Source organism: Podarcis cretensis (assembly GCF_951804945.1).
Source record: "Podarcis cretensis genome assembly, chromosome: 5".
NCBI lineage: Eukaryota > Metazoa > Chordata > Lepidosauria > Squamata > Lacertidae > Podarcis > Podarcis cretensis.
The window spans coordinates 60,603,161-60,630,602 of NC_137174.1; the positions used below are offsets into that span (position 1 = coordinate 60,603,161).

The following is a 27,442-nucleotide window of genomic DNA, read 5'->3' on the forward strand; positions in this document are numbered from 1 at the left end:
ATTGTGACCTTAGCTGGAACCTTTGGAATTATTCACAAGCTTCAGGACACTGGAACAAAACACAGCGACTTAGCCCAACATGCCCAAGAATGGCACGTAATGGAAACTGAACAGCATAAAACGACAGGCGTTATGAACTTTTTAAAGTATTCTCTTACTATACTACTCAAGCAGGAGAAGTGCTCATGTTGCCCTTAAAAAAGGAGAAGTAGAGAACAAGAAATTCTGTTTTCTCATCTCACAACAACGTCCTGCAGTTTTTCAATTTTTAAAAGATATTGTTCTTTGAGGAGCTGTTTTTCTCTCCTCCCCCTCTCTAGTGCTCAATTATACGCATATAGGGCTAGAGGAAGGCTGAACATTTAGCTGAGAGGCAGAGGGCTTGGTGTATGAAGTCTTTGAGGACATTATAGCTGTGTCCTACTCCCACGATGATAGTTCCTCTACATCGCTCTGAGAAAGAGGGAAACAATCCCTTAGAAGGGACCCTTTTTTGGAGGATGAGCAGCTGTCCTCTTGTGAGGGTACATCTCTGGAGGGTGGGGGGGATCCTGGTAGTGTATGATTTGATCATTAGGATAGTTGGGTGTGTCATAAGTGTACAGATCACAGGGTGAATTACCTGCCTCTTGCAAGGGTTGTAGATGTCACCTGCTGTCTAGGTAACCTGGGAGATAGGAAAATGTCAGTAGTCACTTGTGGTGCATGCTGCACCAATAACATGGGGGAAAGTAGTCATGAGGTCCTAGAAGCAAAATTTAGGTAGCTATGTAGGATGCTGAAAGCCAGGACCTGCAAGGTAGCTTTCTCTGAAATGCTGCTGGTCCACATACAGGGGCAGCTAGATGGTCCACATAGATGGGGCAGCTTTGTAGTTTCAGTGCATGGATGAGATGATGATGTAGGGAGAGGGTTTAGATTTGTTAGGCACTGTGGAACATTCAGGGACAAGCTAGGCCTGCACAAAAGGGTCAGGCTCCACTTGAACCTGGATGGAATCAGGCTGTTGGCACTTAAAATGAAAAAGGTGGCTGAGCAACTTTTGAGGGGCAGGGGGAGCAGATAGGTGCTGAGGAGGATTCGGTTCGGAACAAATCTCTCTGGGATAAATATGATAAAATTGGTGAAATTTTAAATAGGGGAGGCATAGATCTAGGCATTGTGAGTGCAGGGGCACGGGATAACAATTCGGAGAGGCCAAAGCACCACAGGTCAAAACACAAATGTGAAAGACACTTGAAGAGAGAGACTGTATTACAAATGTTTATATGCTAATGTGCCAAGTTGAGTGAACTGGAGTTCTTGGTCTTAGAGGGCGGCATTGATTTAAGGGACATAATGAAAACCTGATTGGATGGAGAGAACTAGTGGGGTGTAGTTATATCTGGGGGGAAACTGTATAGCAGGAACAGTGAATGACATACTGGTGGTGGTGTTGCTCTGTACATCAAAGTTGAACTGTTTGATGAACTCTTAGGTGTCAAAAGGAGTTAGCAAGGTTATAAAAGATGCCAGAGGAAGTATTTTTGAAATTCTAACATGCTGCCTTATACTATAAGTTGAAGGGAGATCAACTGAAGGGTATTGTATAAATAACAGCTGCACACACTCTTATGTTCCAAACATGCCCATATAATTTATCTATTGTATTTATTTCAAATAATTTATATCTTGTTCTAACCAAAAACACTCAGAGCAGCTAGCAATAAATATACCATCTCATCAAAAACAACACACTAAATCAACACTAAAGCCCCAAGCATAAAAACAACAATAGCAGAACATACAAAAATACACAAAAATAACAGCACTACATTCATTTCAAGAAAATGGTTTCAAAACAGTACAAGAAATACTACAGGCAAAATGCTGAATTGATGGGGCGAACTAATCACCAGATGGGGTCTATCAATGTCGACAAGACGTGGGGCCATGATGCATTAGTCTCCAAGAATCTCAGAGGGAAGGCACTCATCCTTGAAGAGGTCAAGAAAGTTCTTTTCTCAGCAATAAATTACCTCTGCTCCCATTGACTGAATCACTAGCATTTGAGAAACTTTGCAGGAGAAACAGAGGGAATCTCTGTCAGTGTGCTGTAATATAACATCATCATGTGACCAAGTCATGGAAGAGTGCACCAATGATTTCTGAAGCTGTGCAAATGAAAGTGTCACTTTTTGATGACTGAAAAGAGACGTTTGGCATAGGAAGTCTGGCTGGCAGTTGGTGGATTTGCAAACTAGCTTTCTTCGCTGATATAACATGGTACATTTGTGGCCTTACGGCAAAGTTGCAAGCTGAAGGAAAGCTGATATGTGATTAGCTCAGCAGTAGAAAAGTTCACAAAATGAAACTGCAACCTTTTCAAAAGAAGGTAATTCAAAGTAATTTGTTTCATTTCCTGTCCTTCTTAATTCTTCTAATGTCAGAATGAAGGACATGGGAGGGCTGTATTCCACTGTGCAAAATTGCTTCATCTTCAGCAGCTATTTTCTGAGAAGAAGAAGAAGAAGAAGAAGAAGAAGAAGAAGAAGAAGAAGAAGGAGAAGAAGAGGAGTTTGGATTTGATATCCCGCCTTTCACTCCCTTTAAGGAGTCTCAAAGCGGCTAACATTCTCCTTTCCCTTCCTCCCCCACAACAAACACTCTGTGAGGTGAGTGGGGCTGAGAGGCTTCAAAGAAGTGTGACTGGCCCAAGGTCACCCAGCAGCTGCATCTGGAGGGGCAGAGACGCGAACCCGGTTCACCAGATTACGAGACTACCGCTCTTAACCACTACACCACACTGGCTCTCCGTGAGATGATCCAGGTCTCAGAATGGTTCCTCTGGAGGTATATTTTTAAAAAAATCTGTAGCTTATGTGGAATCTGTATCAAATTACCATTAATTGAAACTATTAGTATGCAGTCAAGGAAAACATATCTAAATCTAGTATTTTAAATACCCTAAGATACTAAAATTTAAAAAATGACAGCCCCATTTGACTTGACGGTGCAATTGGTTTCACATTCTGGCTTGTTCCAATTCTAATAACCACAGAGTCCCATATCAGGGTCCTAATGGAAGACTCTACTTAATTAACCCAGTAAGTTGTCAATCATGGCATGTAAGGATAACGGAGGGAAAAGATAGTGTGAAGACAGAAGGTGATAATCAACTAACCTGTCCTGTTAGAATTTTTACTTGCACACAGAATGGCAAACTAACACTATTTCCGCCTTGTCTGGATGCTTGTATCAAGTCCACCTCTGATCACAAACATTGGGATGTGATGAAAAAGAACATACTGATGATACTGAACCCTAATCTCCAGTTGAAATAGCATGGGATACGAGATTGAACCTTTAGCATGACACACACCTAAAGCCATGGGATACAGCCACAGTCTCTAAGCATCACCTTTTGTGACCTATCCTTCAGGAGTGACTGGAGCCACTGCAAGTTAGTGCCATCTTGGGAATGGGAAAGGGCAAGAACACCACTGAGATGTCCAGGAGGCTAATCAACAGGATCACATTCACCCTTCATCCACCAGTCTAGATAATTTACCAGGATACCAAAGACAGTTTCAGTGCCAAACCTGGAGTGGAAGCCACATTTGAAAGAATCAAGATAATCTGCATGCATTCACATCTACACAGAATCCAGTTTCTAAACACCTACTTTGAGATGACTTTACAGGCACTCACATGCTTTATCTCTCACACATTTGCTCTCTCACACCTATGCCCTGATCTGCTTTCTGCCCCAGCTATTTTCATCTCTCTCTCTCTCTCTCTCTCTCTCTCTCTCTCTCTCTCTCTCTCTCTAGTTCTCCTCTTCACCCAGTTGTTTGGTTTGCCGTTGTCCATTCACCTTAGCCAACTATATCCCATGCCCTAGCTTCTTCCTGAGCTCTGATTCAGCTCTCTCAGTGCCTGGCTCTTGCTAGTGCCATGTTTGTCAGGCACTGCAGATTCTCAAGAAAATGGCCCGTTTTGTTTCCCCACTATTCCTATTGTATGCTACAAGAAAACTGAATTATACACTTTCATTCCTTCAAGCTGCACCCCCCCCCCAAAGGGGGAAGGTTGCCTATGTCAAAGCATCCCCCACAGGCAACACTATTGAAACTGCAGCACGGTCTTTGCAGCAAATGTCACATTTTTGCTTTTCTAATCATTTTGAAGAAAAATGTATCTGTGGGAAGTGACATAGAATCTAGGTCTCGCAGGTTAATATGAAATTTGGTATATATTTGTTATATATTTAGAAACACATGGCCACTTCTCATCAAAAAGGGTTTGTATCTTTTTTCTTAGTAGCAATGATGGTCACGAATAAGAGAAACAGGCAACTGAAATGATACTTTTATGTGAACCACTTGGCATTTAAAATACTCAGTGCTAACTTTTGAGTCACACTCTTTGCAACTTGAATTTTAGTTGCATAGGCTATTTATAATCTAATTAGCAGCATCTTCATTAATATACCACTTCCTTCTGCATTCATGTCCTGACAATGCAGCATTGATTCCTCCCTGCCATATATATCTCTAACCATCTAAATCTGAGGAAGAAACTGGGTAACTTGAAAACTTGCATTTCAAACACCTGTAGGTCCTATACGTAATAAAAGTATCACTGCCCTATTTCTTCTTTCATTTCTTTCCCCTCTTTTGTGATCCTGGTTCAAATTAAAGCATGTGCCCATGCATGCTTGTTCCACATTAAATAAATGAGAGATAGGTCAGGAAACATGGTTAATGATGTTGCCTCCATTTCTGTGAATTAAATTAGAATGTGACAGAGCACCTCAGTCGAGCTGCAGTTTGGTATTGTGTGGTTGCTGATATGTTGCTTCACGAATTTTATTGTATTGTCTTTTTTTATTGTTTTTATGATATATTGCCTGTAGTTTGCCACCCTGAAGGTGTCAGTCGGGATTGAAGGTGCAAGATTTAAATCCTTTAAGAAACAAGCAAACATACAGCCACCATTTTAAGGATTACACATTGAGAACCCTGTGGAAAAGCCAAAACAAAATCTTACCCCTCCCTCCAAAGACCCCAGTGAAATTGCAAAAGATGATCTATTGCACACCTTGAAGAACCAACTGCACATCATCCATTCTGGCTTTTATAACATCAACCATAATCTTTTATTGCTGCAGCAAGGCATACAAGATCTAAGCAACAGGCTCAGCATCGCAACACGTAATTTAGTGGCTATCAAAAATGTCTATATAAAAACAACAATGGCCTGACCACCATTGCTACTCAGACCAACACAGGGTACTTGTGCTCGGAAACTTTAGGACTCTGACGATCTCACTCACTGAATCAGATCTCATCAGATGTGCGGAAACCAAACAGAGATTTGGTTTAACTAAGCTTTGGTTCAGTGAGTAAGATCGGATTTTCGCAAGCCACAGCTGTGGAACAATAAAAGCTCTCATTAAATTAAAGGGGAATTAAAGGGTACACAATATGATTGAAATACGGGTCAAGTGAAAGTGTGGATGAGCCCTTAGTTGAAGGCAGTGTCAGAATACCAGTGGCTGGAAGTAGTAGCAGAAACAGCAACTGCAGCTCCAACTCTACTCTATGTCACAAGAGCCAGGCCCTGTGGAATTTTCCATGCCCCCTCATAGACCCATTATGAATGAACATCCAGATGGCTGCTGGTATTTCTGTTTGGCAGACATGTAGCGCTTGACCACATGTAAGACAGCTCTGCTGTTTGAGAGAGGCTGTTCTGTACCTTGCTCCATTAATGCCTCATGACAGAGCAGATTAATCTTGCTGTCTTCTATGATGCTAAATATGTAAGATCTTCATTACCTCCAGCTGGGGAAACCTTTCTTCATAGGAGACCTAATGCTAACTGGTTTTATTTTGTTTTATCATGAACTTATATTTTAACTGTTGTTGGCAGCTGCTTTGAACACAGCGAGGGGCATGACTTGCATCTTTCAAATAGAATAAAAAAAACTTCCCCGAGCATTTATAAGGCTGATCTTTGATTAACACTGTTCATCAGAAAACAAAAAGCCAAGGGAGAGATTCCTTTTGTCTTGAAATTCAAGGATGACTTCAGTCATCTTTAGGTCTGACCTGCTGGAGACTTCAGTCTGTGTGCAATATTTTCAAAATGTACAGAAAAAAGGACACCCAGCTGAAATAAATTGGGTTACATTGATGGACAACAGGTGTCCTTTGTAGAGTTTTAAGGCTTCAGCCTGCTTCAACTGTATTCTCTGTGTTCTAGCTTATGTCATATCATCCCTGTCTGGGCCCCATAAGAGAAGCAGTTGATTGTGCCTCTTGGAAATACTTGCAGGGTCTCTTTGCTCATAGTCTCTGCATATTTAAAAGCTGAATTCCTTCCTTGCAGGGAATGCAGTCTTGTATTGTCTTTGTTTCACTGTGCACAGGAGTGGGACCTCTCTGACTCTCTCTCAGCTAACATTGGGAGGGAAACAAATGTCTACGAGACATATTTAATATTTTACAGCAAAATGTGGTTGTTGTTTTTTGTGAGAGATGAAGCATACTTTAATCATTTCAACCTGTTGCAGGAATTATCACAAATGCAACAGTTAGTGCTCTCCTATTCAGAAAGATGGTATTCCAATAATGTTTCTATTTTAACTTTTGTAGATTGACAAAGATACTGCATGGAAAGTGCATCCATGGGGGATTTTGTAGGTCCTAGAGCTGCCAACTGTTTTCTGGCTGAGCTCCAGTGCCTTTAATGGCTTTATGAAGGCAAACATTTAGCAGCTTTCCCTGCATGGAGAGACAGGGATGAGAAAGGTACTCCTGCTGAAATTTTCCTGGTACACAAGTGTCTCAAGGGCACAGAAACCCTGCCCTGGGGAAAAATTGGAAATCCTAGTAAATTTCTTATCATTCCAGGAAGCTCTGGGGATTTCTTCATGTCTTAGGTGTGCTCATCAAAAGACAAAATAGTTTTGCATAGCCTGTGCTGGTCAGCTGTCTGTTAGCAGAACTCTACTTGGGAATTGCAGACCTCACACAGAAATATGTACTTTTAGCATGAAAAACTCTGAACCACCTGAATGCCTTATTTTTCCTAGGAATGCTTCCTGCACTTGCAGTTGTGTGCCAAAGCATGAGCCAGAAGCACAAAATGTTCTCATGTATGTATTCCACATTCAGAATGAAACTTTATTTAAACCAAGGATGATGAACTTGTGGATCTCCAGATCTTGTTGGACTCCAAATCCCAGCAGCTCCAGCAGTGCAGCTAATAGTCAAGGATGATGAGAGTCCCCACAACACCTGACGAGTCACAGGTTCCCTGGTATGATGTATGCACTTTAAAAAGTGATTTTGCCTCACATCACCAATCACATAGTCTTGAGGGCCAGTCCCTGCTTCTTTGGATCTGATCTTTTTTGAGTGTATATTTTCCCCATTATGTAGTGGTGGTTCCAGTGCCTTGTAAAACAGTTTTAACTGCTGCAGCTCCAGCTAGTTCTAGATATCCTCAGGACAGTGTGAACATGTGCTGCCCAGTCCTCTGCGTGTTTACTTAGCTGTCAGTCTCATTCTTTTCCGTGGGCCTTATTCACAGGTATGTGTGCAAAGGATATTGTCACTTTATTTCTTGACCCTTTGGAATTTAAGCTCTCGGTCCGGTGATCTAGTCCTCGGGTTGTTTAATGCCTTGGCAATCAGCTTAGAAGCAAGCCCAGCTTCTGCAAATGGTAGCTGAGGCTTTTTCATCAGCCACAGAGGGAGCCTCCCTGACGGACCCCTATGATGTCAGGTTGCATCGTGCAGGCGACTGGCAACTCAGAGGAGAGGAATCCCACACAGCTCTGAGACAGCAGGACCTGGTGCCACTGCCCTGTGCGTAGCTGCACGGTGCTGTTCCATCTCCCTTCTTTCTCCGGAACAGCAGAGCCTCTTGGCTCTCCCCTCTGCCTGCCTGCATGAGGACCCAGCAATGCTCCAGCTGCGAGTCTGGCGGTGCACACGGTGGAGAAAACTGCAGTAGCAGTGGCAGCTCTGGGCTCTCCCCAGGTTCGGATTCAGATAGCAGTGGAGTGGTGTGTGGTGGTGGCAGTGGGATGAGAGGTGTCCTTTCCAGATACTGGAGCTTGGAGAGTCTTCATTCAGCTTCTGGTAAGGAAAGCTCAATTGTTGCTCTGTGATATTGCACTGACCTTGGGAGATAAAAGTGGAAGAAATGGAGAATTTTGATAACTGAGGATGGGCAGCATGGTCGTTGGGCAGCAGAACAAGAAAACCTCAGAGCTTTGTACCTATGCCTTGTGCTTGGTATACTACTCAAGACTGTAGCAGAAGCAAAAGCACCTGATCACACTTCGGGAATCAAGAGTTCAGAAGCAAGGATTTCAAGGTTTTGAAAAGATGCTTATAGTCTTTGTCAGCTTGCTGTTTTCACATCGGCGAAGTTGTAAAATCCACAATACAGCATGCCTTCCCCCTTGTTAAATTATTGAGGAAGATTAGCATTACAGCCTATTACAGTCTGATTTGTGTCCCTTTTGTCTTCTTTGAGAATTATCTTATTTATTATTAATTTCCAACACTGTTCTGGCTCAGTGTTGTTGGCATCTGTCATTCAAGTGATGCAATATACAGTGGTACCTTGGGTTAAGTACTTAATTCGTTCTGGAGGTCTGTACTTAACCTGAAACTGTTCTTAACCTGAAGCCCCACTTTAGCTAATGGGGCCTTCCTCTGCCGCCGCGCTGTCGGAGCACGATTTCTGTTCTCATCCTGAAGCAAAGTTCTTAACCCGAGATAATATTTCTGGGTTAGTGGAGTCTGTAACCTGAAGCGTATGTAACCTGAAGCATATGTAACCCAAGGTACCACTGTATGTTCATAGGTAAGAACCAGTGTTTGAAACTCCTATTGTTCTAGGCGCATTTTGCGACAGGGAATTTCATTAGCGCAAGGAGTTTCCGAGCTCTGGGCGCAGTACTGCGCCTAAGATTTCAGATTAAAATTGCAGAGTGGAAAGGGACCTTTTTCTGCCTTCCCACTCCCAGCTACTTAAGAGACACTCTTAAGAATACTATGGGGGTGGGCAGGGGAAGGACCAGACCATGTGAAAAATGGACATAATATTTTAACTGCAGTTCATTCATTTTCAGCTTTCTATTCTTGTTATAAAAAAGCACACCTAGACATTCCGTTGTTGCGCCCCAACCTAGGTTTAAGGTACGTTTAGCTCCTAGCTTTCATAACTCAGTTTCTAACACTGGTAAGAACTGTAAACATGATATATTAGGGAGAATTTGCAGTATTCTGATTTCACCATTGATTGATGAACATTTAATTTCTTATCAAGATATTGATAACTGCAAAGGTTTCTGTTTTAGATTGATATTGCCCATCAGTTTCATTATCCACTAGTTGGTAATAAGCTACTTTTCCCCTTTGGTTAGTTTTGGCATGGGCCTTCAAGCATGACGGAGAACCGTATTTTCCACTAGGTTTGCTGTGTGCTAACACTGGAAGCCTGGATTGGATAGAAGGTTCAGTTTCATCTTTGGAACCCATTGAAAGTATCTCCTCCTGTTCCATGCAACACTTCTGTTGCGATTTGCAAGATTCCTACTGGAATGATAATAAGTTTGTCTTGCAAAGCTACCTAACCTTATGGCTCTTTATGGCTCATGTGGTATAGCCCCATCCTGTGCAAAAGATGTGCATCTGATAAAATGTGTGTATGCTTGATATGGAAAAATAAATCCACTGTAGACTATCATCTGATGTTTTCTGAGTGAGCAATCCAGTTTGTTTCCCTGTTTTTATAGCTGTCTGATAACTCAGTGAAAGCTATTTGTTGATATGTGGTGTCTCACTGTATTGGAGTTATAATGCAAGATTTACCTTGCAGTTGATGTGTATTCTGCAGTAGAGATAAGGTCTTAGCAGTGCTTGTGTTTCTACTGTGGCTTTGGACTAAAAAGCAAATGATGCCTTAGGGTAGGGGTTCTTAGGAGGTCCATGGATGGGATTTAGGGGGTCTGTGGACACACAGAGGGAAAAAAGTCTTCACTTTCCTTCCTGTTAGTTTGCAAATTGGCTTTGTGAAAATTATTTTGGGGGAATTTGAGGGAGATTCTCAAAGGACCACTGGCTCAGGGCAAAATTACATGCTATGTTATTTATGTAGCTGTGCCTTTAAGTGTAGGGGTTTTTGTGTATGTTAAAAACATCCACAACAATCTGCCAGTTTGGGGGTTTTAGCCCTTTGCCTCCTGCTATGGTTCTGATGTGGATTGGGCTCCTTGCACCTGCAACATGCATAGAAAAAAATAAGCAAATGGGAGTTTTTCCATCCATGCAAATTGCACACATGGGGCCTTTGAGCCAGGCTTGGACTGCAGTGGTGGGTAAAGGGTTAAAGCTTTTCTACAGCTCCTGCTAGGGTCCATCCAAATCAGGGCCACCATGCTGGCAGCTTGGGTAAAAGAATTGTAGCACTTGTAGCTGGCTGCTCGACTTAAAGTTATGGGCTCTTTATTTCAGCTATAGGAAAGATTTACAGTTCTCTTCTTGCTACCTACTGTTGGAGACTGGTAAGATTTTAGTAGCTCATTGTCATTGTACCAAATTGACTTAGATCTGACATCCATCCTGTTCCCACTCGGAGGGATGGAGGACAATGAGAAGTCTCTTCATCATAATGCTTCTTCCAGTCGTAATTTACAACAACCCCTCTCCAAAAGAGAGAGAGAGTTTGCCATGCCATTGTTTAACTAATACCGTACTTGTCCTGCCATGCTGTGTTTGTTAAGGGGAAAAAGCTCAAGGCATTTGAGGTTTGGATTACAACACAGTTTTTGCCAAGCCTCATGAACATTGACACAGGAAGGACTCGTGGTGACTGACATTTTTCTTAAAGGACAAGCTTCTCAAAGAATTCATTTCCCAATCTATTTTGCTTATGGTAAATAGAACGAGCAATTAAACAGCAAAGACAGCCAGAAGAAAAACAACTCCATATTTTTAATGGCTGCTTCTAGACAGAGTCTTAATATTGTAAGTGGGTCATTCAGATATCGCAAACAGGTTGTTGACAACAGGGTTTGTTTTAACTTAGTGGATTTTCCAAGGAAAGAGTAAATCAGGCTTAAATATGTGTTTGTGTGTTTGTGTTTGTGTGTGTGTGAGAGAGAGAGGGAGGGAGAGAGAGAGAGAGAGAGAGAGAGAGAGAGAGAGAGAGAGAGAGAGAGAGAGAGACTGGCATTGTGAAGTCCACGAAGTTGCATGTGGCTGCTGCAAAAAACTTGAATGCATGAATAGCACTGATTTCATGATAAAAACACTTCTTGAAACACCCAATATTTGAAACAGAAAGAAAGCTGGTGAAACTATGTACCAGGCTCTTACCTGGAGCTCTAAATATGTTTTATAAAACTTTGTCAATACCATAACTCTAAATGGGAAAATGTTGAAGCAGGATTAACATTTTTACTGGTGCTCTGTGGATCTGCTGGGAGAAACAGTTAAACATGAAAAGGGATTTCTTTAGCTCATTAATAGGATATTGCATTTACTGAAAAGGTATTGGTAATGCAGGCAGTGCGCCTGAGGTTCTGCAAGCTAGAAAACATGTAAAATGTAATTAAATAATAAAGCAGTCTTTATGATTTACATTTTTATTACATTATGGGACTATTATGAAACAAATTGATTTTATGATTTTTCCATTCTGTCTAGGTGTGTGTGCTCAGTGTGTGGATGCACGTATAACTACGTACTGTTTTTTGTAAACATTAAGCGTCACTAAACATTGAAAACAAAATCCTCCATTAGGTGTCTAATTTTATCTTCAGTGTACTGATTCGATCAAGTGAGTTTAGGAAATGTCAGATGAGGAGTTTATAAGACATGCAAGGTACACTGGAAAACCTCACAAATTTGAGTAACAGGAACACTATGAAAATCAGTTCCATGAAATGTAAAGGCATTCTGGGATTTGACCAATTTTTCTGCCTCAGGCAAAGGGCAAAATGCCCCCAACCCCACATTGCTGCATATTGAAGTTGACTGGAATGGCAACTGAATCTTACTTCAACACTGGTGATGAGATGGCATCCTCTAACATATCCAAGGACAATAAGCTAATTTATGGTGTGCAGGGCGAACTACTCAGTGTACACAACTCTTTGCCTCTAGCATTTCACTGGCTCCAAAACATCTGCCACCTGAGGCAGTTGCCTCAGTCTGCCTAATGGTAGGGCCATCCCTGCTTCATGCATCTGGAGAGGAATTCAAATGTCTAGCTGTGCTATTGTTTAGGGACGCAAAAGGAAATGCTTGTCTTAGTTTGTCAAAATTGAATAGGAGGCAACTGCATGATGAAACCAAATAAGGCAAATGAAGTTCTTGAGTATATTGGGAACAGGAAGTGGGTTTATTTCTAGTACAACAATACAAAGCTTTGGTGAAGTGTCATTTGAAATAATACTCATTTTAATAACTCTGAGAAAAATGAATTCAAATTATAAGAAGGAAGCTAGATTTATCAGAGGCCTATCTTGTTGGCATCCAGCTGTCTCGGCAAACAATGGAAGAGTGCGCCTTCAGGGGTGAAGTCAAACCATTGGAGAGTTGCATGCCTGCTGTGGGTGTAGAGATTGATATGGGAGAGACATGTTTTGTTGCAGCTGGGGCAGTTGAAGGCATGCAGTTTTGTTGGTGTAGGTATACCATGGCATTTCGGAATCAAGTGAAATAGAAAATCTGACTAAATTATTCATGCTTATTCATGAAGGTAACATTACAGAGTGTATTCAGGTAGAACAAGGCTGTTTGGGGTACAAGAACTTGTGGTTAAAATTGTCGTTTAATTAATTTAGGCAGAGAATCAGATGAAGATGTACAGTTGTAGAGTTGCAGAGCCTATTGTAAAGATAGACACATTTATGACTTGATACATTAAAAAAAAATTACTTTAGTGTCATGGTTGTAATCCACAGAAGTCAGGAAAGCTTTAACTAGCATGAGATCTTGGGCTTTTCCTCCTCACTCATGGAACATCAGGATCTATCCCAGCTAGAGATATGATAGGGAATGAAATGGATTTGTGTCACACTTAAGTTTTCGGTGGCAAATGAGAGTGGTTGACTTTTGATACGCTATAAATCAGGGGTGGGGAACCTGCGGCCTGTAGATGTTGGTTTATTACTTCCATCAGCTCCAACCAGCATAGCCAATGCTCAAGAATTCTTTGAGATGTAGTCCAAATGCCATCTGGATAGCCACAGGCTATTGGCTAGTGCTCGTTTCTTTGACACCCCCCCCCCAATTCCCTTTATAGTGTGTGTCGTGGCTCAGTGCTTGGTCAGCTTCAGGGCTCTTAGTATAGCTTCACTCCTGTTATTTCTATTCAACACCCTGAAAATTCTGCAGGTTCATCTGTGAAAGATAGCATATATATTGCAGGTTATCTTCCCTAGCTTTTATAGTCACAAAGGGGATTGAGGACCTTCTAGCAGTCAACAGATGATAAGAATCTCTGGGTAGCAAAGCAAGGGACTAATATGCTGGTGCCTTTCATGAAAACAGCTAGAAGTGGTTTATCATTGCTTTAATTAGCTTATCTTTTCCAAGACTGCATTTTTTTTTTTTTGCATTACAGAATTGATAATAAATGGTTAGCATCTTTCTTGTTTAGGCTGTGAGGTTTTCCTTTTTAAGATACATTTGTCTGGAGACTTACCTTGAAGCACTGATATATGAACTTTGTCCATGGACTGCTGTGTATGATTTAATTGACCTTGTGCCTTTGGGTCATGCCTTCAGAGGAAATTGGAAGCAAAATGCAACAGAGAAAGGATGAAAGAAGCATTCGGCACCTTTTCAAGAGCAAAAATAAATCCGTAGGTGCTCCAAAGCATATACCAGTGCAGACATTGTATTTCATGCTTGAATTGACATCTTGCGAGTTAGAAGGCATCAGTGGGATTCATCATTTTCATCATCACAAATTACTCTGATGAATTTCTTAATCTCCTTTTTTCCTTGCGTTTCGTTTGTGACTCCAGGTGAGAAAGCTCACAATAATTTTCTAGATCATTAAAGGGTGTTATTAATTCCTTCTCTCTCTTTAAAATAACTGGGCTCTTTCTGTTGTGGTAAATTAGCTTTGATCTTTACGTGCAACAGCTTATATCAAGGTGCATTGAATTGTGAGATAAATGCAGAGCCACCAGTCCTGAAACTGAATGAAATTAAAGGGTCAGAGACTTCACTGTGGGAATGTAGAGTTGCTAGCATTTGAAAACTAAGCAAGAAAGGTATGCTGTGGGGCAAGGAAAATACATGTCAGATAGAAATATTGCATATGGATAGGCACCACCAAAAATAATAACTATTGTTATTAATGATAGTTAATAATAATTTAACTATCCATTTTGCTTGGGGATTCCATTCCTACCCGCTCCCTCATGTCAACAGAGTGTGTATTAGCACACCCTGCCCCTTTCTGCCTTGCCCTACTCATGTTCTTCCATCCATCCTGCTCCTGCCTTCTCCCAGGTCCAAAAAGACCCACACACCAGTGATTGTGTGTCAATTTAACACCTAAAATGGTCGCTGCTTGGATAAAAACACAAAAATATATAGCATAGTAATAATAATAATAATAATAATAATAATAATAATAATAATAACAATAATAATCAATACCCCCCAGTTTAAAAGGCCAAATATTGTTTAATTAGCCAAAGGCCTGTGATAAGAGGAATGTTTTTGCCTGGTGCCTAAATATACTTAATAAAGGCACCAGGTGAGCCTCCCTGGGGAGAGCACCCCACAGGTGGGGAGCCACCACAGAAAAGCCCACTTTTTAAAAAAATAAAATAAAATTCAGTTTTCCCATTTTCCATCCTTCAACAATGAATATAAATGTACACAAATCATATAATATTTTATGCGACTTCCCTCCCTCCCCTTCTGCGGTTTCTTCTTTTTCTATTGCATTCTTACTGCATATCCAAGTTTATCCTTTTTACAAATTTATCCTTTGTAATCCCTTTAAATTAATTACTGTTTGTGTTTTTGTCAATCCTGCTAACCTTTTTAATTGTTTACAATTTGTTTTCATATATTAAAAATACCCCACCCCATTCTGTTAAAAAAAGTCTCTCATCTTGATCTCTTAATCTTCCAGTGAGTTTTGCCATCTCTGTGTATTTCATCAGTTTTAGTTGACAGCCAACTCTTTTTGGAGCCATTCCTCTTTCCAGTTTTGGGCATAGAAAAAGCCCACACTTGAGTTGCCACGCTCTGGACCTCTCATGGAGGAGGCACACAAAGAAGGGTGATGATTGTAGGGTCTGGGTCAGTTCATATGGGAAGAGGCAGTCCTTGAGGCACTGTGGTCCTAAGCTGTTTAGAGCTTTATAGGTCAAAACCAGCACTGAATTGGGCCCAAAAACTAGCTGGCAGCCAATGTGGTAGAAAGGCTACATACAGCCTCTCTACCAGAGTTTTATGCATAAAAATAACGGCACCATTGAAAATGCATATCCCAAGCTGCCTAAAACTAAGCCAAATCCAGGGCTAGAAATACATGAATCATATTTTCCTCTCTATTCACAGCACATAACACAAATAAAACTACAGTAATCTTATTAAACACAACCATGCATTGTTTCCTTACTGCACGATACTGAAGTAATTTATTACAATCCAAACCATATCAAAGGGCATTCTTATGTGTAAGCTCCTAGAAAATTCAATTTTAAACAGAAGCTTTCCTCATCAATAGCATCTTTTGTTGTGATCAGGCATACAGGGCACAAAGGGTGTACACATGTTTGGCCCAGCAGTAGACCCTTCCCCAAAGCAAAGGCTTGTTGAGCGTTCTCTTTAGCAGACTCTGGTCCAGCCTTGTGTCCCCACCACCCACATATGCAAAAAGGGACACTCAACTTGGAAAATAATTTCATTTGCAAATATAATGAGGCAGGAGGGTCACTGATTTGCTTGCTTTCATTTCTGTGCCTGGTGTGCATTTTGAAAATCTCCCTGCCCCTCCTTTCTTAGACTATTATTTCCGCTACAAAAAAGACAGTAAACGCAAATAAATTGTGACAATTTCACAAATACACAAACATGAAAACAAATATATGAATGTGGAATAATCAGGTCCAAGGAATCAAACTACAAAAACACAGCAACTATTATATATACACACAAGAACTCAGTAAATAAATTAATTCAGTAGCCACAGTCAACCATGACCGCCCCCCCCCCAGCCACTTACTGTTCAAAATCAGACTGTAGCAGAAGCCCACACAACATGCCACACATCTGATGCATTGGGAGAGTGGAGGGTCTTCATGTGTGAACAAAAAAGCATTGTAATTTCACTAAAGTGGCCATATAGGTAACTCAAATCAATGCACTAATTTACCACTGGGTTCTGACCTACAAATTTAGGGAGTGGTTCAATAGATAGGGTGGTAGGTCCTTCAGTGAAGAAAAAAGAGAGCTACTTGGAACCACATAATAAAAAATGTGATATGCTAATACAGCTTTCCCAACCTGGTACCCTTTGGATGTTTTGGACTACAATTCCCATCAAACCCAGCTAACACAGCCGGTGGCAGAGCTTCATGCTCCAGCACCGGGGGGCGGAGAGCAGGCGGGGGCAGTGCTGGCGCGCGTCCTGAGGGTGTGGCACGTCTCCCACAGGGGCATGGCACATCACCTGCGGGGGCATGGCTCCCAGCGTGGGGGGGGCAGCCGCGATGGCACCCCACCGGGATTGCGCTGCCAGGGGCGGTGCGCTCCCCCCGCACTCCTCTTCCTCCACCACTGAACACAGCCAGTAAACAGAAATGATGGTAGGTGTAGTCCACGGACATCCGGTTGGAGAGAACAGAAACCATTGTTTAATAATGAGCCAATTTCTTAGACTTTGAGCTGGCGCTCCAGTTGGGAAGCTTCCTCTGAAAGTACTGGCTTTGCTGGAACAAACACTGGTGGTTGTGCTTCCATAATAGCCTGCAGAACTTTCATATTAAAAAATGAGAGCTAACTGAACTAAAGGGTTATTTGGGTTTGAATGCAATTTATTTATAGTTCTCAAACATGGTAATAGAACTCCCATTGCCAAATATGGGTTAAACTCCATTGTGCCTTTAATGTCAAGAGACAGAGTAAGTCACCTTGCGAAGATTTTGAAGGCATAAATTTGTAGTATAGTGTTTGTTCATGATGTTTATGTCTTTTGCTATCTGTATCTGGAAATCTTACGCATCTTTCCTATTTATCTCTACCTTCTTTTCCTCTGCTGAAGTTTTTACACATCTATATTTGGAACATGCTAGTCTGTTGTCATGGAAATGATTGCATTGACATAGTTACATCAATATGGCTTGATGTCATGGTGAGGGATTCAAATGATGCAGTGAGGTTTGCTCCATTTTGTAATAATTAAGCAGCCATACCTCAGTGTGACATTTCCACTAGGTGTAGTTAATTATTACCTAACATCCAAAATGTGGTCAAAATCATCTAAACAAAGATTTTCAGACCTGAAGCTCTGTATAATAGAGTTCTGGTGCATCGTTGCTCTCTTTTATCTTTCTCAAGATCTTTTAAAGTTAATATGAAAGCCCTCTAAGCTTAGTTTTTCATGTTCCATCATAAACGTGGGTTGGTAGTGCCATAATTTGTGGCACGGTAAGGGAATTAGGACCAAACCACATGTTAGTTACTTTAGCTACATAGCTGTCCCTTTAAATGTGGAGAACTTGTTGTTGTTGTTTTATACACACTTTTCCAGCGCAGGTCCCCCAGTCCTGTTGAGGAGCTTAACATAGTGAGCTTTAACCCTTTGCCCCCCCCCACCACTATAGTCTCTATCTGGATTGGACCCACCATGTCTACAGTTTGTATAGGGGGGGGAAAGCCCCCATTAAAGTGAATGGGAGTTACCACTCTCAATGCAAATTGCACATGCATGGCCCCCAATCTAGACTGGGATCAGTGTGTGTTTGTGTGTGTGTGTAGGTTGTCCTCAGTTCATATCACCTGTTGACACTCAGTTTTCCAGCAGCCTTATATTCATTTACAAAGTAAGACATTTACAAATGTAATAAATCAGCCTGCAATGCCCCGAGGTGGATTTTTGGATAGTAAAAATTGACATAAAGCGGAAGAATATAATAGACTTTCCAATGGCTGGATAGGATTAGCAGCCAATACATGTAACAATCAATCAGCAGAAAATGATCAGTCCATTAACTGAATTTCTCTAAATTTCAACACTTCACAGCTTTGTTGGAGAAAGTCAGCACAATGGACTGTGGAAAGTGAATGAAGAATGATAATGAGCTGAGGAATTAAAGTACAGAGCAATGTTGCAGACAGAGCTGTGCATATTCTAAATGTGTGTCGCGGACGACCCCTTACAAACTTCAAATATATTTAATTGGGGAATGATATATCAACCGTGCTTTATGCTGCCAACTTATGTGCTTTATGTTGCCAACATCTAGGATGTTTGCTAGAGGGTTGCATCTGGGCACTCATTTCTGAGAGTCTCAAATCTTTAATTCTTATTATGTTATAGACTTTTTATTGTGAAACAGAATACATTTGCTGTTCAAAAGCAAGATAAAATATCCATACTGTTTAGGAGGGAAAGAGGCACCAAATCATGAAATCATGCGGAGTTTGCAAATGGGAATAAGGGGAAGAAATCACTTGTAATTAAGTGTTCAGGTCCTCACTAGGTGAGACAAACAATACACATTGATCTTCTTTTTTAAAACAAATTTAGTGTTCAAAGAACTTAGCATATATTATCTCCACAAACCTGTAAAGTATGGGAGTAATATTATCCCCTATGCATTAAATAAAATGTATATTAAATAAGCATTAACATTTTTTAAAATAACATGCTGGGATTGACCACATGCCACGAGTGTTAGAAGGCAGACCCTCAATACTATGATGGCCTAGTCACTGGTCTTTCTGATTATGCTGCTGTTCCTCATCATATTTGCTTAGAAGTAAGTTCTACTTTGTTTAGCAAGGCTTACTTCCAAGTAAGTGTGCATAGGATTACAGCAAAAGTTATTATGCACTGGCATATCTAAGGCTTAGGCTTAGAATTTTAATGAAGAACTATGTTCTTATTGGTGCAGAATTTGAATTATTTTTGGCAAATAAGCATATCTTCATCTAAACATAGTAATATGTTGATTTCTCATATATGCATTTAGGATTCACGGAAGGAAACTTGTGAGAAAATTATCTGATATTATCTTGAGATTTTCTGAGTAAGTCAGCAAGCAGATAATTCTTTCAAAGGTCTATACTTTTACTTTAGAAATCCAACTTTGAGGCAATAATAGATCATTTTAATCATTCATCAGAGAACAGTGTTTAATCCTTAAACATGTGAGCCTTTTAAATGATAAAGTGGGGAGTTCCATTGCTTTTGAGTTATTTAGCAGTAACATAAGGAAAATCTGCAGCCTCCACAGGCAAGACGTAAATTTTAAGGAGGTGAGAGGAAGGTGCTGAAAGAAGAATTGAGACAGTTTATTATTTTATACCACAGAAAATAAACACAAGTTACCGTACTTCACAAGTCACTTCTTGGCTCTGGGATAGGGAGCCATGTATGACATCTGACACTGTAACCAGATAATAAAAATCAGAAGCCAAGAGGATTCCTGGTTAAAGAGATATTCCTAAATTTGGGAATTCAGCTCAGCAGGTTGTCTTTGTTCTTGTGGAAGCATCTGTAGGAAGTGGTGTTATTTAAACACCCCCTGTCTGTATGATGTCATGGAGACAAAGTGATGCCTTGCATTCTGAACACAAAAGGGCAGGTTCTTTCCTGTAAATCCAACATTAAGGAAGCACACATAAAGACTCTTCAGGGGCCCACTGCAGAACATGCTAAGGCACTTGTGAGAACACATAAAGCTAGTTTCTTCCCTTTTTGACATCATGTCTTCTGGCAGTTCTCCTGAACCAGCACGTGGTTGACTGAATCTGAAGAGACCTGTATACAGTGGTACCTCGGGTTAAGTATTTAATTCGTTCTGGAGTTCCGTTCTTAACCTGAAACTGTTCTTAACCAGAAGCACCACTTTAGCTAATGGGGCCTCCTGCTGCTGCTGCGGCACCGATTTCTGTTCTCATCCTGAAGCAAAGTTCTTAACCCGAGGTACTATTTCTGGGTTAGCGGAGTCTGTTACCTGAAGTGTGTGTAACCTGAAGCGTATGTAACCCGAGGTACCACTGTAATGCATGAAGGATTTTCAGCATAAAGATGGGAATCCTCGCAAATCAGGTTTCCCATCTCTATGGTGGAAATTCTTTGTATGGTGACCAGGTCCCATTCAGACTGAACTGACTGTACATCAGCATGGGAGCATTGCTGTCATATGTGAAGTCATCTGGGGGCAGACCTAGCTTCATGTGAAGACACCTGAAGTCTTCTATAAATATAGCCTTCTGTAATAATGTCTGCCCTACACAGCTGTTGATCTGTTTGTACATCCACCAGCTCCTTCTGAACCATTTTGTGGCATGAAGCATTAGAGATACCATTAGCAACTTGTGGGGAGGAAGTGCAAGTTATGGGCTATGTTTGGAGAACATACAACCTTTCATGTGGGAGAGAGCCCACTCCCCGACCTCTTCTTCTTAAGAACTGCAGAAGGGATTAGTAGTACTTTCCCTTGGTTTGCAGATCTATTTGGTTTTTGTAACATCAGCAGTCACCTCAGGTCTATTTGTATGCCTAATAACTTTCATCCTAAAAGGGTTTGAAGCAAAGCATCAAGAATTATTGTGAGTTTGTACATAGGAACAATGCTTTTTTCGGGGGGGGGGGATGCAGGGGTATGCATACCCCTAAACATTTTGTGAAACTTTGTACTTTTGTCCATTTACTGTATTAATTTTACCCGATTTGAACTATAAAATTGTGATTTTCTTGAGTCAAAATGAGAGTACCCCTAAACATTTTTAAAGAAAAAAAGCACTGCATTGGAAGATATATACATTGGAAGGTGTAGAGGGATGTAAGCAATGAGGAAAGAGGAAAATGAGGTAGACCTCAATCTTTACCCAGATGAGACCTATTGAAATTAATGGCTCTAATTTAGCCATGTTCATTAATTTCAAGTTAAAATTAGTCCAGTACCACTCCCAGTCTCTAAGGTTGCGCAGGAGTCATTTTTTTTTATTAACATATGCAGTTAAAGACAACAAAATATAGGAGACTCTGTCTACTCATATCTGCTTTCTCTCCGTTAACAATTTCCTGATAGAGTGGGGAATGGCCACATGTAAATAATGTTACTCACACCAGCCACAAAGTCAGCTTGACTAACTTGAGAGCACTGATAAAAAGATACTGATTAGAATTATGTGAGGAACCAGTTCATGCCCTGTTGGCTCATTGGTTCCATCCTCTCCATCACATCTCCATTGGAGAGCAAATGCTTACAGTGGGAAGTCTCCCGTAATGGTGGATGCTCCCCATGTGATTTAGAGCCCTGCATAATCAAAGTTCTAAAACGTGCAGGGAGCCTATCCGTGTTCAACAGGCTTCCCACTGCAGATATTTGCTCTCCAATAAGTGAAAAGTGGCAGAGGTGAGTAACAGCAATGTAACTGAGGAGGCGGGAACAGTGAGTTCTGCCCTGCATTGCTAGAGCCCTTTTAACACTTGAACCAGGGTTATTATCCTAAGGAAACAGCATCACCACACACAATAACTTCAGAAGCAATCTCAGTTTATGTCCCTGCACCACTGCATACATCCAACCAGAAACTATTTTGTGGAGCATTGACATTTACTTGCTAAATTAATGCTAGTGGGGGTCTTACAAGACTGAGGTCAGCAAGATTGGGTCGCCATATGGCAGACACAGCATTTCATTAGAGATTCTGGAGGCTTTTGATTTAAAGGCAATAAGAGAGTTTGTCTGCTATTCCTTTTGTGGCAGGAATTTAGGGAGCCTTTACATTCTGATCTTGTCGTCTAATTCGAGAGGCCAGCCATTCTGAAAGCATTTACAAATTACAGTGTCCGGTCATTTGTGTAAACTGTGTCAGGGTGATTTAGGATTTATTTGTAGACATGAGGATGAGCTTCACAGTCTAATATTACTGAACTTTCTTCCTTTTACTGAGGCTAATTCATGATTCAAAGGTTGCCTCTGTTGGTTTCTTCCAGACAATGGAATTCAATTATTCATAGGAAAAAATTATCTGGGTCAAGGTTCTCAGGCCCATCGCAATTAATGGCAGGAAGAGATTCTGCACACTACACTTGGTGTTAGCCAAAAAGCCAAGGAGTGCAGCAATTCTGAAAATCCTCCTAACATTCAGAGCCACAGATTTCAAAGCCAGTGGGTGCCAACAAGCTTAAATACTAATACTTTAGCACAGCTGGGTTGTCAGTTACTGTCATAGACCTGACTTGTGCATCACATTAAACCATGCTCCTGGGTGAGAGACTGGAGCAGTGGGTGAGGGGAATGTGAATTAACCTGGTTTCCAAATGAGAGATGGAATGCTAGGGAGCTGTGTCTGTGGTGAGAGCATAAATGCAGCTCATGAACAGATATCTAGTTTGATTGGTAGGTGATATTAGAGGCTAGTATTATTATTAACATTAGTTTGATTGGTGGCAGAAGAAGAAGGAACGGGTGGGAGGGCAAGTGGCACCAAAAAATATCTGAATCTGTTTGTTCACCCTGATGTAACAAAAGTGGCTACAGAGTTGAAGGTTGAAGGTTGAAGTGATGACAGCTCTCAATCACTATATTATGGCCAGTTCACTGTGTATAGGTATGCCACTGTCGGGTATTTTGATTTTGCTAGTTTACACTGTTTCAATTTAGTACATATTATATCTTTGTAGTGATACGATGTTCACCGCTTGGGAGGCCTTTGAGTCCAAAAGTGATACATAAATAAACCACAACATAACATAATTAAAATAAGCTATGGTTTCTGTGAATGAACTGCAGGCTGGTGCATGCTTCTGAAATTCTCTGAGCATTGTTGCTCCCCTGCTCCTGCTGTCACTGCACTTTCAGAAAATTGTGTGGCTTGTTGTGTCATCCGAACCAAGGCTCATGCTTTATTTCTCTCCAAACAGCCAAGGTTTGCTCTTGGCTTTCCGCTCATGGTTTGTTTGGCGAAAACAAACCACAACATGAGTTTGGACGACACAACAAGCCAGGCAAGCTTGTTTCCCAGTGGTGCAGCAGAAGCAGGGGAGGAGCAAAGCACCCATGATTTCAGCAGTGTGCACTAAAGACTCTCCTCCTGCAAAGAGGGGAGGGGTTGTGGGCGGGATCCGATCTCCGCCTCAAGCAGGGGGCGTTAGCCCCCTGCCACCCACTCACCTGGCTGGCGCACCACGCCCACGGGCAAGCGCCCAACCAGGCGGCTTGAAGGGGGCGTGGACAGCAGCTTAACTTGTTGCTGCGCCAGCCACGCGGTCTCACTTTTCGCCATCCCGTCGCGAGTCACCCACTCCCTCAGAGCTCAGGGTTTCAATTTCTCTTTTGGCCTCGCTATGGACCTTAGATTGGTCGCCCAGGTTGTCCAGGGGGCCTGGTAGGAATTTTTCCATTTGACATTAGGCTTTGTGGTTTTTTCGCCTACCTCGTAGCAACCGTCACAACTTTCGTGGTATTGGTGGGTAGGTTAGGCATTGGAATGTGTTTGTGGTGGTGAAAGGGCTAGGTGTGGCCATCGCCTACGCCTTCAATTTTGGGTATTCCGTTAAAGGAATCCGGCGGTCGTGGATCCTGTCCGATGCCTCTGTGGTGGGGGGCCGTGGCACGACCCTCGGTGACATCAGGGGAGAGCTTATAGTTGGATTAGCATCAACGGGCTCCACCTACTGGTGAATAAACCTCCCTTTTTAAACTCACCCCTCTCTGAGGGGGTGGAGTCATCTGACGTAATCCAGTGCCTAAGCCAATACCTTTTACTTGCTGTAATCAATAAAGTTGTGGCCTTTTCTTGACCCATTAACCTTATATTACGTGTCCTTGTGTCTTCATTTCACTAAGCGGGGATCGGGTCCTCGAACCACAACATGCTGCTTGTTTACATTAAACCATAGGTCATTTTAACTGTGGTTGAACGTGACATGCCAACCAGGCTTGTAGTTATACGGTGGAAACAATTGGGTTGCCTGTCGTATGTCTTGGCACAACTCCAAACTTTTGACTGCAGCAGATGTAAACTGCTCTGAAATTAGCCACAATTCCAAGGAATTTATCTGAAATCGTTATTTGTTCCAAGAAGTAATTAGTACTGCAACCTTTGAGAAAAGGATATTTGAAATATGTAAGCTTTGTTTTTATTTCATGAATTATGAAATTCCTGCATTTTTCCTGAAAGATAGTGTAAGGGGGAAGAACCTAAACCAGTTATTTTGTTAGTCTAAAGCAGAATATTTTGGTTTTTTTCCCTCCTTCGAAAAGTAGTTTATTTGGAACCAAAAGACATTTTATTATACACTGCAGTACAGAGGAAACCCTGCCCCCCCCCCAAACCTTTTTGTCGTTCCTTCTGGGAAATAATAGACTTTCAAAGCATCTACAAACTTGGCTTTCAGGTGCCCCCCTGCTGCTTTCTTTTTAATTGGTCATGTTAAACTTTTTTCTATAGTTGCTGGGGTGTTACAAAAACTGCCATGTACGTTTTGTGTGTGATTCCTGATACCCATTGTCAACTGCATATGCATCTCCTTTGAAAAACAGATGCTAGTTACACCAAAAATAAGCAGTGTACTTGGATTTTCTGGACTTGGAGGCTGCTTTGGGGCTCCTATAAGGAAGATTATCTGAGTTTTTGATAAGAGTCAGTTCTTACACTGTCCAGGCCAGTCCTGGACATCTGGCAATCTTAAGGTTACTGGTGTGTCACAGGCCTTTACTCTAATTGCCTGAAGGCACAGACATGCATGAAAACACATTTTTAGCGCCAACAGTTTTCTAGTGAGAACGCAAGCTGTTGAGAAAGCATGTTGAATATTCTATAGCTTGTCTGACAAAAATGCTTTCTTTGATATAAATATGCCTTCTTGTTTGGATGCACAAACATCTGACTCCATGTATGTAGCATGTGTGTGCTCAGGTGTGAAAGGTGCATGGTCCCATGAGGATAACCTCATAGGGAATGTATTGTTTGACTTGAAGCAGATGGTGTTTTTTCCTGACTGATAGGGGCACATTTTTGAACCATTAACTACCGTGGCTGAACACCGACTCAGCTCAGGTCATAGTTCTGTGCTTCTGATACCTTGCTCCAATTAGATAGGGACCACCCAAGAGGCAGTTATCCATATCTTTTCATACTGAACTTTTTAAAGAAGTTAAAACAAAATTAAAAAATTCCTTCCAGTAGCACCTTAAAGACCAACTAAGTTAGTTCTTGGTATGAGCTTTCGTGTGCATGCACACTTCTTCAGATAGTTGGTCATTAAGGTGCTACTGGAAGGAATTTTTTTATTTTGTTTTGACTATGGCAGACCAACACGGCTACCTATCTGTAACTGTTTTTAAAGAAGGTAAGAGCTGATTGAACAAGTTACTGGTCTGATTCAGTTTAAGGCAGCATCCTACATTTCATTGTCGAAGTGGGATTCTGTTGTCCACATGTTGTATTTGTGAGGGGCTTCTTTCAAGCTGTGAATTGAATCTCCCATATGCAGCAGGCCTCAAGGCTTCCAGCTCTGATGTTACTTGTTTTGCAGAAAAGGGACATACACAGAGCAGGAGTGACCCTCCTGTTAGGTAGACTGAGGCGGCTGGTTTTGGGTGTCTTGGAACAAAAGCTGCAGATTGTTATTGTTGCATTGCTGCTGCCGTGGACAAGGAGAGGAGCTTGTGGGATTTTCTGCATCTCGTGCCAAATTATCTTGAATGGCTTTGGTACCACCCACAAGGACTGTGGGGAAAGGGTGCATCTGCTGCTCTGCCTCAGGTAGCAAAATGTATTTGGCTGAATTTGAGCCAGTACTGTTATCTAGCCTTATTTCTTTGAAAGCCCTAGTTCCCTTAAAAAGGAATTGTTTCTTACCAGGAATGATATTTGGAAGCACGCCCTTGCCATTCTTGAATTTACGCAGTTACTAGGTGCGCCCAATTACACTTCACCAATCTGATACTGAATACATGAGCTAACTCCCATGGCATTTATCAAAGATAAAATATATACCACACAGTAGCATGTTTGATCCTTATCTTTCTCTTCCTTATTAGCACTATTTTCTTTCCTCCACTTTAAATGGATGGTCATCTCAATATTGTGTGGGAAGACATAAAACAACAACAAATTAAATTTTGGGCAGCACCAAGCAGTCAAGCTGTCATTTGATGAAAGCTCAGAAGGAGACCATTACACGAGACTCATCCTGTTGGGAGAGAAGCAGGGAATGTCTTTGGGTGCTCTTGGCTGTAGAGCCAGGAATGCTGAAACGTAAAGGGGGAGACAGAAGCAGCAACCGCAGGACAGTTTGCAGATATTTTTTGCATGAATGAATGTGGTTTGAGCATTATAGTGAGAATGCCATTCTTTTCAAAGCTGACCCTTTTCTACCTTCTCAACTTTTGAACTGTCTGATAAAGGGAGACAAGCTGTGCCTGAAATGTGCACACATCACATCCTGCCTCTCTGGCTGTCTACAATCCATTTGCCACTTCTGGCATGCCTGTATTAAAAGAGAGACACAAAAATGCAATTTCAGACTCAGATGGTAACTCCTTAATATAAAGTTAGGGCCAGGTACTGAACACCCAACACCAAGCTCATTTAATAGAAAATGATTGTATAACATGACCATTAAATCATAAATCCTTACAAAGTCTCAATTCCCTTTTGGGATTTTGCCATTCACACTGTAAGTGTAAGTGTATCTGTTGTCATCACTCTGGGTGGGCAGTTGTAGACAGGGCTGTCTTTTAGGCGCTAATTAGGTAGTGCATTAGGGAGTAACTGGTGCCTCAGCCAATCAGAGAAAGGACACATGCCAGGCCAAATGATTTTATTGAATGTTACCGTCTGCTGTACTTTCAAATTTGCAAAATAATATTAAGAATTCAGGAAATGGGTAAGTATTTTTTCAAGCAGAATTTGCTTTGGGTGCCTTCTGGATTATCAGGGTTGCTAATACTTTATCCTGTGAACAACTTGAGCTAATTATGTATAGTTTATTTGCCATAATTTCAAGGCATATCCTATTTGATAGGGTTAAAGTTCTAAATGTGAGACATTATTAAATATGCAGAATGGCCTACATGACAATAGCATTATCAATAATTAATCCCATTATAATCTATTGCTTCATCACAATCTTGATCTGTGTTCTGGGCTATATTTTTAATGACTTGTTTTAATTTTTAAAACCTAGAAATGGTTTTACTGTGACGACC

General features: G+C 41.3%; 1 protein-coding gene across 5 annotated transcripts in view; it reads left to right on the plus strand.

The window, feature by feature from the left end:
• ARHGEF4 (Rho guanine nucleotide exchange factor 4) overlaps window positions 1-27,442 on the plus strand; it is a 157,096-nt gene that overhangs the window by 63,376 nt on the left and 66,278 nt on the right. Inside the window, exon 1 of one of the 5 annotated variants that reach the window (XM_079978670.1) lies at window positions 7,818-8,135. The exons of the other annotated variants lie outside the window; for them this stretch is intronic. Within the exon in view, the coding sequence (XP_079834796.1) occupies window positions 7,943-8,135 (193 nt within the window). The 5' untranslated portion in view covers window positions 7,818-7,942. Of the gene's footprint in view, window positions 1-7,817; window positions 8,136-27,442 lie in introns of those variants that run through there. 5 annotated transcript variants of the gene reach the window in all.